General features: G+C 55.6%; 1 protein-coding gene across 1 annotated transcript in view; it reads right to left on the bottom strand.

The window, feature by feature from the left end:
• The window catches only part of LOC139241172 (zinc finger protein Gfi-1-like), a 115,160-nt gene extending 104,577 nt beyond the window's left edge, over window positions 1–10,583 (bottom strand). Inside the window, exons 1-4 of the mRNA XM_070869830.1 lie at window positions 10,529–10,583; window positions 7,356–7,591; window positions 5,391–5,534; window positions 2,340–2,499 (exon numbers count right to left, since the gene is read on the bottom strand). Coding sequence (XP_070725931.1) covers window positions 2,340–2,499; window positions 5,391–5,534; window positions 7,356–7,591; window positions 10,529–10,583 — 595 coding nt within the window. The remainder of the gene's footprint in view (window positions 1–2,339; window positions 2,500–5,390; window positions 5,535–7,355; window positions 7,592–10,528) is intronic.
• Window positions 10,584–11,054: the final 471 nt, after the last annotated feature.

An 11,054-nucleotide genomic window follows, 5' to 3' on the forward strand; every position in this document is an offset into this window, starting at 1 on the left:
CTGTGGGTAGTGAGCCGGAGTCAGTTCCTGTCCCTGTGGGTAGTGAGCCGGGGTCAGTTCCTGTCCCTGTGGGTAGTGAGCTGGGGTCAGTTCCTGTCCCTGTGGGTAGTGAGCCGGGGTCAGTTCCTGTCCCTGTGGGTAGTGAGCCGGGGTCTGTTCCTGTCCCTGTGGGTAGTGAGCCGGGGTCAGTTCCTGTCCCTGTGGGTCGTGAGCCTGGGTCTGTTTCTGTCCCTGTGGGTAGTGAGCCGGGGTCAGTTCCTGTCCCTGTGGGTAGTGAGCCGGGGTCAGTTCCTGTCCCTGTGGATAGTGAGCCGGGGTCAGTTCCTGTCCCTGTGGGTAGTGAGCCGGGGTCAGTTCCTGTCCCTGTGGGTAGTGAGCCGGGGTCAGTTCCTGTCCCTGTGGGTAGTGAGCCGGGGTCAGTTCCTGTCCCTGTGAGTAGTGAGCCGGGGTCAGTTCCTGTCCCTGTGGGTAGTGAGCCGGGGTCTGTTTCTGTCACTGTGGGTAGTGAGCCGGGGTCAGTTCCTGTCCCTGTGGGTAGTGAGCCGGGGTCAGTCCCAGTCCCTGTGGGTAGTGAGCCGGGATCTGTTTCTGTCACTGTGGGTAGTGAGCCGGGGTCAGTCCTAGTGTCTGTGGGAAATGAGACGGGGTCAGTCCCAGTGTCTGTGGGCAGTGAGCCGGGATCCTCCCAGTGTCTGTGGGAAGTGAGCTGGGGTCAGTCCCTGTCCCTGTGGGAAGTGAGCCAGGGTCAGTCCCAGTCCCTGTGAGCAGTGAGCCGGAGTCTGTTCCTGTCCCTGTGGGAAGTGAGCCGGGGTCAGTCCCAGTCCCTGTGAGTAGTGAGCCGGGATCTGTTCCTGTCCCTGTGGGCTGTGAGCCGGGGTCAGTCCCAGTCCCTGTGGGTAGTGAGCCGGGGTCAGTTCCTGTCCCTGTGGGTAGTGAGCCGGGGTCAGTCCCAGTCCCTGTGGGTAGTGAGCCGGGGTCAGTTCCTGTCCCTGTGGGTAGTGAACCGGGGTCAGTTCCTGTCCCTGTGGGTAGTGAGCCGGGGTCAGTTCCTGTCCCTGTGGGTAGTGAGCCGGGGTCAGTTCATGTCCCTGTGGGTAGTGAGCCGGGGTCAGTTCATGTTCCTGTGGGTAGTGAGCCGGGGTCAGTTCCTGTCCCTGTGGGTAGTGAGCCGGGGTCAGTTCCTGTCCCTGTGGGTAGTGAGCCGGGGTCTGTTTCTGTCACTGTGGGTAGTGAGCCGGGGTCAGTTCCTGTCCCTGTGGGTAGTGAACCGGGGTCAGTCCCAATCCCTGTGGGTAGTGAGCCGGGGTCTGTTTCTGTCACTGTGGGTAGTGAGCCGGGGTCAGTCCTAGTGTCTGTGGGAAATGAGACGGGGTCAGTCCCAGTGTCTGTGGGCAGTGAGCCGGGATCCTCCCAGTGTCTGTGGGAAGTGAGCCGGGGTCAGTCCCTGTCCCTGTGGGAAGTGAGCCAGGGTCAGTCCCAGTCCCTGTGAGCAGTGAGCCGGGGTCTGTTCCTGTCCCTGTGGGAAGTGAGCCGGGGTCAGTCCCAGTCCCTGTGAGTAGTGAGCCGGGATCTGTTCCTGTCCCTGTGGGCTGTGAGCCGGGGTCAGTCCCAGTCCCTGTGGGTAGTGAGCCGGGGTCAGTTCCTGTCCCTGTGGGTAGTGAGCCGGGGTCAGTCCCAGTCCCTGTGGGTAGTGAGCCGGGGTCAGTTCCTGTCCCTGTGGGTAGTGAGCCGGGGTCAGTTCCTGTCCCTGTGGGTAGTGAGCCGGGGTCAGTTCCTGTCCCTGTGGGTAGTGAGCCGGGGTCTGTTTCTGTCCCTGTGGGTAGTGAGCCGGGGTCTGTTTCTGTCCCTGTGGGTAGTGAGCCGGGGTCTGTTTCTGTCCCTGTGGGTAGTGAGCCGGGGTCAGTTCCTGTCCCTGTGGGTAGTGAGCCGGGGTCAGTTCCTGTCCCTGTGGGTAGTGAGCCGGGGTCAGTTCCTGTCCCTGTGGGTAGTGAGCCGCGGAGATCGATGTACCTGTGGGTAGTGAGCCGGGGTCAGTTCCTGTCCCTGTGGGTAGTGAGCCGGGGTCAGTTCCTGTCCCTGTGGGTAGTGAGCCGGGGTCAGTTCCTGTCCCTGTGGGTAGTGAGCCGGGGTCAGTTCCTGTCCCTGTGGGTAGTGAGCCGGGGTCTGTTTCTGTCCCTGTGGGTAGTGAGCCGGGGTCAGTCCCTGTCCCTGTGGGTAGTGAGCCGGGGTCAGTTCCTGTCCCTGTGGGTAGTGAGCCGGGGTCTGTTTCTGTCCCTGTGGGTAGTGAGCCGGGGTCAGTTCCTGTCACTGTGGGTAGTGAGCCGGGGAGATCGATGTACCTGTGTGGATGAAGGTGTGTTTCTTCATGTCGGACTTCTGATGGAAGCATTTGCCGCAGTACTGGCAGGGGTAAGGCCGGGTGTCGGAGTGGATCAGTAAGTGTGTGGACAGAGTCGACGAACGTTTAAAATTTTTGCCGCAGATCTTGCAGTTGAAACTCTTCTCCTGCCGAAACAAAAAGGAAGAGAGATAAAATTGGCGATCTCCCCACCACCTGTTCCTCTCCATGTCCCAGGCCAGCACCAGCCCACCAGTCCTTGTCCAAGTGGCTCCTGAGGCTAAACAGGAACTGCCAGCAACTATTCAACCACAGCTCAGGTTGGCCCAATCCTCCCGACTGCAACACACTTGTAGTTTGTAGCTGGGCCCTCAGATAGTGATCATGAGGGGCAGGTCTCGCTGACCCACCCCTCCCTAACCCAAGGGCACCATTAACTATCCTCCACCTACAGCCTTGCCAAATCCCCAAACTAACCCCACTGCCCCACTCTCTCCCATAGCCCTGTATCAATCCCAAACTAATCCCACTGCACCGCTCTCTCCCCATAGCCCTGTATCAATCCCAAACTAATCCCACTGCCCCACTCTCTCCCATAGCTCTGTATCAATCCCAAACTAATCGCACTGCACCGCTCTCTCCCCATAGCCCTGTATCAATCCCAAACTAACCCCACTGCCCTGCTCTCTCCCATAGCCCTGTATCAATCCCAAACTAACCCCACTGCCCTGCTCTCTCCCATAGCCCTGTATCAATCCCAAACTAATCCCACTGCCCTGCTCTCTCCCATAGCCCTGTATCAATCCCAAACTAATCCCACTGCACCGCTCTCTCCCCATAGCCCTGTATCAATCCCAAACTAATCCCACTGCCCCACTCTCTCCCATAGCTCTGTATCAATCCCAAACTAATCCCACTGCACCGCTCTCTCCCATAGCCCTGTATCAATCCCCAAACTAATCCCACTGCCCCGCTCTCTCCCATAGCCCTGTAACAATCCCAGACTAATCCCACTGCCCCGCTCTCTCCCATAGCCCTGTAACAATCCCAGACTAATCCCACTGCCCCGCTCTCTCCCATAGCCCTGTATCAATCCCAGACTAATCCCACTGCTCCGCGCTCTCCCATAGCCCTGTATCAATCCCAAACTAATCCCACTGCACCGCTCTCTCCCCATAGCCCTGTATCAATCCCAAACTAATCCCACTGCCCCACTCTCTCCCATAGCTCTGTATCAATCCCAAACTAATCTCACTGCCCCACTCTCTCCCATAGCCCTGTATCAATCCCAGACTAATCCCACTGCCCCACTCTCTCCCATAGCCCTGTATCAATCCCAGACTAATCCCACTGCCCCACTCTCTCCCATAGCCCTGTAACAATCCCAGACTAATCCCACTGCCCCGCTCTCTCCCATAGCCCTGTATCAATCCCAGACTAATCCCACTGCTCCGCGCTCTCCCATAGCCCTGTAACAATCCCAGACTAATCCCACTGCCCCGCTCTCTCCCATAGCCCTGTATCAATCCCAGACTAATCCCACTGCCCCACTCTCTTCCATAGCCCTGTATCAATCCCAGACTAATCTCAGCACACAGATCTCTCCCCACCATCGTCCCTCTCCTGCAGGGTGGGGAGGGGGGGCGGTGGGGGGATTGGGGCGGTGGGGCGGTGGGGGGGGGGGAAGGGGGGCGACAGGCAAGCAACTGGCCCGCAGGAGGTGGGTTGGCAAATGAAATATTATTGTGAGGTTGCAATAAAACCACCATTTTTAAATTTACCCCAGGCTGGGGTCCCAGGCCTTGAGAAACCCAGCAGCTAAAGGGAGCCGAAGGCTGCTGGATCCAGTCTGTAAATGCCTTTCCGCTTTACCACTGGCTCCATCTTTCCTGCCCTGCCAAACCCCCCGACATCTCCTCCCTGAGGCCTCCAATCTCACCCTCCGATCCTGCCGATTCCCTGATCTAGCCTCCGGACTCCGACCCCCCACCACCCCGGCCTCCATGATGCCTCCCTCCCTCCTCTCCGCTCCGCTCCCTGGCTGCGGCCTGGTGTCGAAGGCTTACCCGCCTGACAGACAGCCTCACAGTATGTACATGGTTTGCCAGTGTCAATGTCAGCTGTGGCTCAGTGGGGAACTTGCTCATCTCTGAGTCAGAAGGTTGTGTGTTCCAGTCCCGCTCCAGGGACTTGAGAACAAAAATCCAGGCACTCCAGTGCAGTACTGAGGGAGTGCTTCACTGTCGGAGGGGCAGTGCTGAGGGAGTGCTGCACTGTCTGAGGGGTGGTACTGAGGAAACGCCACACTATTGGAGGGGCAGTACTGAGGGAGCACCGCACTGTCGGAGGGGCAGTACTGAGGGAGTGCCGCACTGTCGGAGGGGCAGTGCTGAGGGAGCACCGCACTGTCGGAGGGGCAGTACTGAGGAAACGCCACCATGTCGGAGGGGCAGTACTGAGGGACTGCTGCACTGTCGGAGGGGTGGTACTGAGGGAGCACCGCACTGTCGGAGGGGCAGTACTGAGGAAACGCCACACTATCGGAGGGGCAGTACTGAGGGAGCGCTGCACTGTCGGAGGGGCAGTACTGAGGGAGTGCTGCACTGTCTGAGGGATGGTACTGAGGGAGCACCGCACTGTCGGAGGTGCCGTCTTTCAGATGAGAAGTTAAACCGAGGCCCCGTCTGCCCTCTCAGGATGTAAAAGATCCCAGAGTACTATTCGAAGAAGAGCAGGGGAGTTATACCTGGTGTCCTGGCCAATATTTATTCCTCAATCAACATAACAAAAAAAACAGATTATCTGGTCATTATCACATTGCTGTTTGTGGGAGCTTGCTGTGCACAAATTGACTGCTGCGTTTTGCACCTTACAACGGTGACCACACTCTAAAAGTACTTCATTGGTTGTAAAGCGGTTTGAGATGTCCGGTGGTCGTGAACGGCGCTATAGAAATGCAAGTTTCTCAATGTAGAGCTTCGCCCAGCCACTCCTCCCCCTCCGCCCCCCTGAGTTAGCGTGCGGCCCTGTGTGTGGACACGACCGGCCTTACCTTGAGGTGGGAGTGCGTGGCCTGGTGCTGCTGCAGGCTGACCGAGTGCCCAAAGGCTTTCCCACACACCTCACAGCTGAAGGGCTGGCTGCCACTGTGTGCTCGTCGGACATGGACCTCCAGCCCATGGGGGGTGGAGAACACCTGCAGGGAGAGGGATTGATGGTGAGTGCTGGGACTACTCCCACTGTGCACACCTCACCCCCCAGTACCACAGCCCCCCCATCCTCACCCCCACACCCCCATCCTCACCCTCAGTCCCCCCCACAACCCTCCCCCCCCCCGGGCCTGGCGGGGGGGATTGCTCCCACTGTGCGCACCTCACACCCCAGTAGCCCCATTCCCCCCCAACCCCACACCACCAGTCTCCCTCCCCCAAGCCCCCACCCCACCCAGTAACCCCCATCTCTCCCCCCCCCAGTCCCCCACCCCCCCCACATCCCCCCTTGGAGTGACTGCTCCCACTGGGAGCACCTCACACCCCAGTAGCCCCATTCCCCCCCAACCCCACACCACCAGTCTCCCTCCCCCAAGCCCCCACCCCACCCAGTAACCCCCATCTCTCCCCCCGCCCCCAGTCCCCCACCCCCCCCCATTCTCCCCACATCCCCCCTTGAAGTGACTGCTCCCACTGGGAGCACCTCACACCCCAGTAGCCCCCCCCATCCACCTCCAGTTCTTCCACACCCCTCCGCCCCATACCGCCACACCCCAGCCCCCCCCCACACCCCTCCCTCTGGCTTGGGTGGAAATGCTCCCACTGTGCGCACCTCACACCCTAGTATCCCCCCCCCCACCCCCAGTCCCCACACCTACCCAACCCCACACCCCACATCCACAGTCCCCCCCAGTCCCACCCCTATTCCCCCATTCTCCCTCCCCCCGTCCCATCCACACCACCCCCCATCCCCACCACACTCCAGTATCCACCCCCCCACAACCACCTCAGTCCTCCCCACCATCCCCCAGTCCCCCACTCCAGTGCCCCCCATCTCCCCACCCCCCCCCAGTTCCACCCCACCCCCATTCCCCCCACCAGTCTCCCACCACACCCCAGTCCCACCCCTCCCACCCGCACCACAACCCGGTCCCAACCCCGCCCCCACCCCCCACCTCCCCCCTGGGACGGGGACGGGGGGTCTGCTCCCACTGTGCACACCTCGCCCTCCTCAGCCGCCGCCCCCCCCCACACACACCCCTCCCACACCCCAGTCTGACTGGATGTGACTGGGTGTGTGTGTGTGTGTGTGTGAGAGTGTGACTGGGTGTGTGTGAGTGTGAGTGTGAGTGTGACAGTGTGTGTGACTGGGTGTGACTGCGTGAGTGTGAGTGTGACTGGGTGTGACAGGGTGAGTGTGGGTGTGACAGGGTGTGTATGAGTGTGAGTGTGACTGGGTGTATGTGAGTGTGAGTGTGACTGGGTGAGTGTGAGTGTGACTGGGTGAGTGTGAGTGTGTGAGTGGGTGTGACTGGGTGTGTGTGAGTGGGTGTGACTGGGTGTGTGTGAGTGGGTGTGTGTGAGTGTGAGTGTGACAGTGTGTGTGACTGGGTGTGACTGCGTGAGTGTGAGTGTGACTGGGTGTGACAGGGTGAGTGTGGGTGTGACAGGGTGTGTATGAGTGTGAGTGTGACTGGGTGTATGTGAGTGTGAGTGTGACTGGGTGTATGTGAGTGTGACAGGGTGAGTGAGAGTGTGACTGGGTGAGTGTGAGTGTGACTGGGTGAGTGTGAGTGTGACTGGGCGAGTGTGAGTGTGTGAGTGGGTGTAACTGGGTGTGTGTGAGTGGGTGTGGGAGTGTGACTGGGTGTGTGTGAGTGAGTGTGAGTGGGTGTGACTGTATGTGTGAGTGTGAGTGGGTGTATGAGTGAGGCAGGGTGTGATTGGGTGAGTGTGACTGTGTGTGACTGGGTGAGTGTGAGTGAGTGTGTATGTGTGTGAGTGAGTGTGAGTGGGTGTGATCTTACCTTGTCACAGGTGATGCAGTTGTACGGAGTGTGGTGTGGAGGTCTCTGAGTGAGGAGGATGTGGCCGCTCTCCTCAATGGTGCGTGCAGTGTTGGGGCTCTGGAGCGGGGCCCTCGGGTCTAAAAGGTAATCCTGGACCAGATGCTTTAGCCCGACTGTGGAGTAACCATTCCAGGAGTAGGGCCGGAATCGTAATCCCAGGGTCCGGGGCTCCTCCGAGGGAAGAAACAATTTATCTGAAAGAAAAAAAGACCAAAACATTCAATGAAATATAAATATACATTCAAGGAGATATAACCGACTTCCCCTCCGAGTGAGGCCGGATCATGACTAATACAAAGGGGGTGATTCAATGCATTTGGGCCATTAGTGGGGAGCACTAACTGGGGGAAAATGTTTCACTATCCACACCAGCCTACCCCCCACACCCTCCCCATAACCCCCTGCCGACACTGCCCCCCCCCCCCCCCCCACCCCCCACAACCCCCACACCCCTCCCAAAGGTGACTCTCATCCTCAAAACAATATAGACTGGGATAAACCAGGAAATTATAGTCCAGTTAGTCTCAGTTGAATGGATAAATGGGAATAGTGAGCACAGGGAGAAGCATGCGTTAATCAGGGCCAATCCCATGGACCTCTGAAAGGAAGGTCACGCTTGACCAAACTTATCAAATTCTTTGAAGAAATAACGAGAGGAAAAGGAAATGCAGCAGATGTGGTTTTTTTATGGATTTCCAAAAACATTTATTAAAGTATCATGTACAAGATTTATGGAAAAGCTAATGGCCCATAGAACTAAGAGGCTGTGTTTTATATAGAAATGTCCTGGGAGTAACATTTGCTAATGCAGTTCAGGAGTGTTTAAACTAATATGGCAGGGGGATGGGAACCTATGCAGCGAGATAGGGTGAAGTAATATGGAGTCAGAAACAGATGGTAGAAAGGTAAAAAGCAATAGTGGAAGGCCGAGTAAACAAAGGAAAGAAACAAAAAGGGCCACACTACATCATAATTCTAAAAGGACAAAGGGTGTTAAAAAAACAAGCCTGAAGGCTTTGTGTCTTAATGCAAGGAGTATCCGTAATAAGGTGGATGAATTAACTGTGCAAATAGATGTTAACAAATATGATGTGATTGGGATTACAGAGACGTGGCTCCAGGATGATCAGGGCTGGGAACTCAACATCCAGGGGTATTCAACATTCAGGAATGATAGAATAAAAGTAAAAGGAGATGGGGTAGCATTGCTGGTTAAAGAGGAGATTAATGCAATAGTTAGGAAGGACATTAGCTTAGATGATGTGGAATCTATATGGGTAGAGCTGCAGAACACCAAAGGACAAAAAACGTTAGTGGGAGTTGTGTACAGACCTCCAAACAGTAGTAGTGATGTTGGGGAGGGCATCAAACAGGAAATTAGGGGTGCATGCAATAAAGGTGTAGCAGTTATAATGGGTGACTTTAATATGCACATAGATTGGGCTAGCCAAACTGGAAGCAATACGGTGGAGGAGGATTTCCTGGAGTGCATAAGGGATGGTTTTCTAGACCAATATGTCGAGGAACCAACTAGCGGGGAGGCCATCTTAGACTGGGTGTTGTGTAATGAGAGAGGATTCATTAGCAATCTCATTGTGCGAGGCCTCTTGGGGAAGAGTGACCATACTATGGTGGAATTCTACATTAGGATGGAGAATGAAACAGTTAATTCAGAGACCATGGTCCAGAACTTAAAGAAGGGTAACTTTGAAGGTATGAGGCGTGAATTGACTAGGATAGATTGGCGAATGATACTTAAGGGGTTGACAGTGGATGGGCAATGACAGAGATTTAGAGACCACATGGATGAACTGCAACAATTGTACATCCCTGTCTGGCGTAAAAATAAAAAAGGGAAGGTGGCTCAACCGTGGCTATCAAGGGAAATTCTGACAGGTTTCGACAGGTTACATGCAGGAAGAATGTTCCCAATGTTGGGGAAGTCCAGAACCAGGGGTCACAGTCTAAGGATAAGGGGTAAGCCATTTAGGACCGAGATGAGGAGAAACTTCTTCACCCAGAGAGTGGTGAACCTGTGGAATTCTCTACCACAGAAAGTTGTTGAGGCCAATTCACTAAATATATTCAAAAAGGAGTTAGATGTGGTCGTTAGTACTCGGGGGATCAAGGGGTATGGCGAGAAAGCAGGAATGGGGTACTGAAGTTGCATGTTCAGCCATGAACTCATTGAAGGCTCGAAGGGCAAAATGGCCTACTCCTGCACCTATTTTCTATGTTTCTATGTTTCTAATAATCGGGAGGCAGAAAGCAAAGGGTCGGGTGAAGGGTGTTTGTGGAACTGGGAATGTGAGTGAGGTCCCACCAGGGTCTTTGTTAGGACGGTTCCTACTCACTGTATCGGCAGAAATAATCTGGGCTTGGGGATTGGGAGAATATTGAGGTTTGCTGATGACCCCAGATTGGGGATATGACAGATTGTGAGAGACTGGCTGGGTGGGTAAGAGCAGGGGCAGGGAAATGTGAAGTCAATATTTGAGAAGTAAGAATGGGGAAAGGAAATGCACCTTAAATGGTGAAATATTAAATGGAGCAGTGGGACCTTGCTGTGTTGATACGCAGATCATTAAAGGTGTGACTGAGAGTCGATCGGACTCTAAAAGGCAAATAAGAACATGAGAACATAAGAAATAGGAACAGGAGTAGGCCATACGGCCCCTCCATTCAATAAGATCACCATTCATAAAATCATGGCTGATCTGATCATGGACTCAGCTCCACTTCCCCGTCCGCTCCCCATAACCCCTTATCCCCTTATCACTTAAGAATCCTTGGCTTTGTACCTACAGGAATAGAATACAGGAAGCTGTCGTGTTGCACTGCTATAAGATCTTAGTTGGGCCAGAATTAGGCATCGGGGACAATCCTGGGCAGCCCATTAGCAGAATGATATAAAAGCAATGAGAAAAATATAAGCTGACTGGGCTGTTGATGGGAGTGAGGAGTCAGAGTTATAAAGAGAGACTTGAGAATTTGGGCCTTCCTTCTCCACAGCCTCGATGTTGAAGAGATGACCTGTTGAACTCTGGGTGATGTCGGGTTCACGGTAAACTCAGTAACACAAGGCACAAGATCATCACAGCACAAGCAAAGGGAAAGTTAAGGAAACCTACCAGGTGAGGAGAGAGGTCCCCAGATATTCTCGCACTCAGCTCTTCTCTCGCACATCTCCTCCTCTGCTCCCTGAGGGTCTCCGAGGGTCTCGCCCAACCCTATCGAGCCAGCGTGTGTTTGAGGAGCCCTCCAGCACCCTAACTCTGACCCTCTGTCCGAGGCCTTCCTCTCAATGGGATCCACGCCCTGAAAGGGCTCCTCTGATTTGGTTAAGAGTATCGGCGTTCCCGGGAGCACAGGCTCCACTCGACCAGCTCCTCCTGTGGGAAGGGGAGGCAGTCAATGGGGAAACTCTGAGTGAACACATCAGCAGCCCAGAGATAGGGTCGACAGGAGCCTCTCCACAACATTGGTCAGCACTGGGCCCCACGGCCAGTCTGGGCAGCCCAAACACCCAGTACATTGCCCAGACACCCCGTACATCGCCCAGACACCCCGTACATCGTCCAGACACCCCGTACATCGCCCAGACACCCCGTACATCGCCCAAACACCCCCCAGACACCCCGTAAATCGTCCAGACAC

Source organism: Pristiophorus japonicus (genome assembly GCF_044704955.1).
Source record: "Pristiophorus japonicus isolate sPriJap1 chromosome 24 unlocalized genomic scaffold, sPriJap1.hap1 SUPER_24_unloc_1, whole genome shotgun sequence".
Classification (NCBI taxonomy): domain Eukaryota; kingdom Metazoa; phylum Chordata; class Chondrichthyes; family Pristiophoridae; genus Pristiophorus; species Pristiophorus japonicus.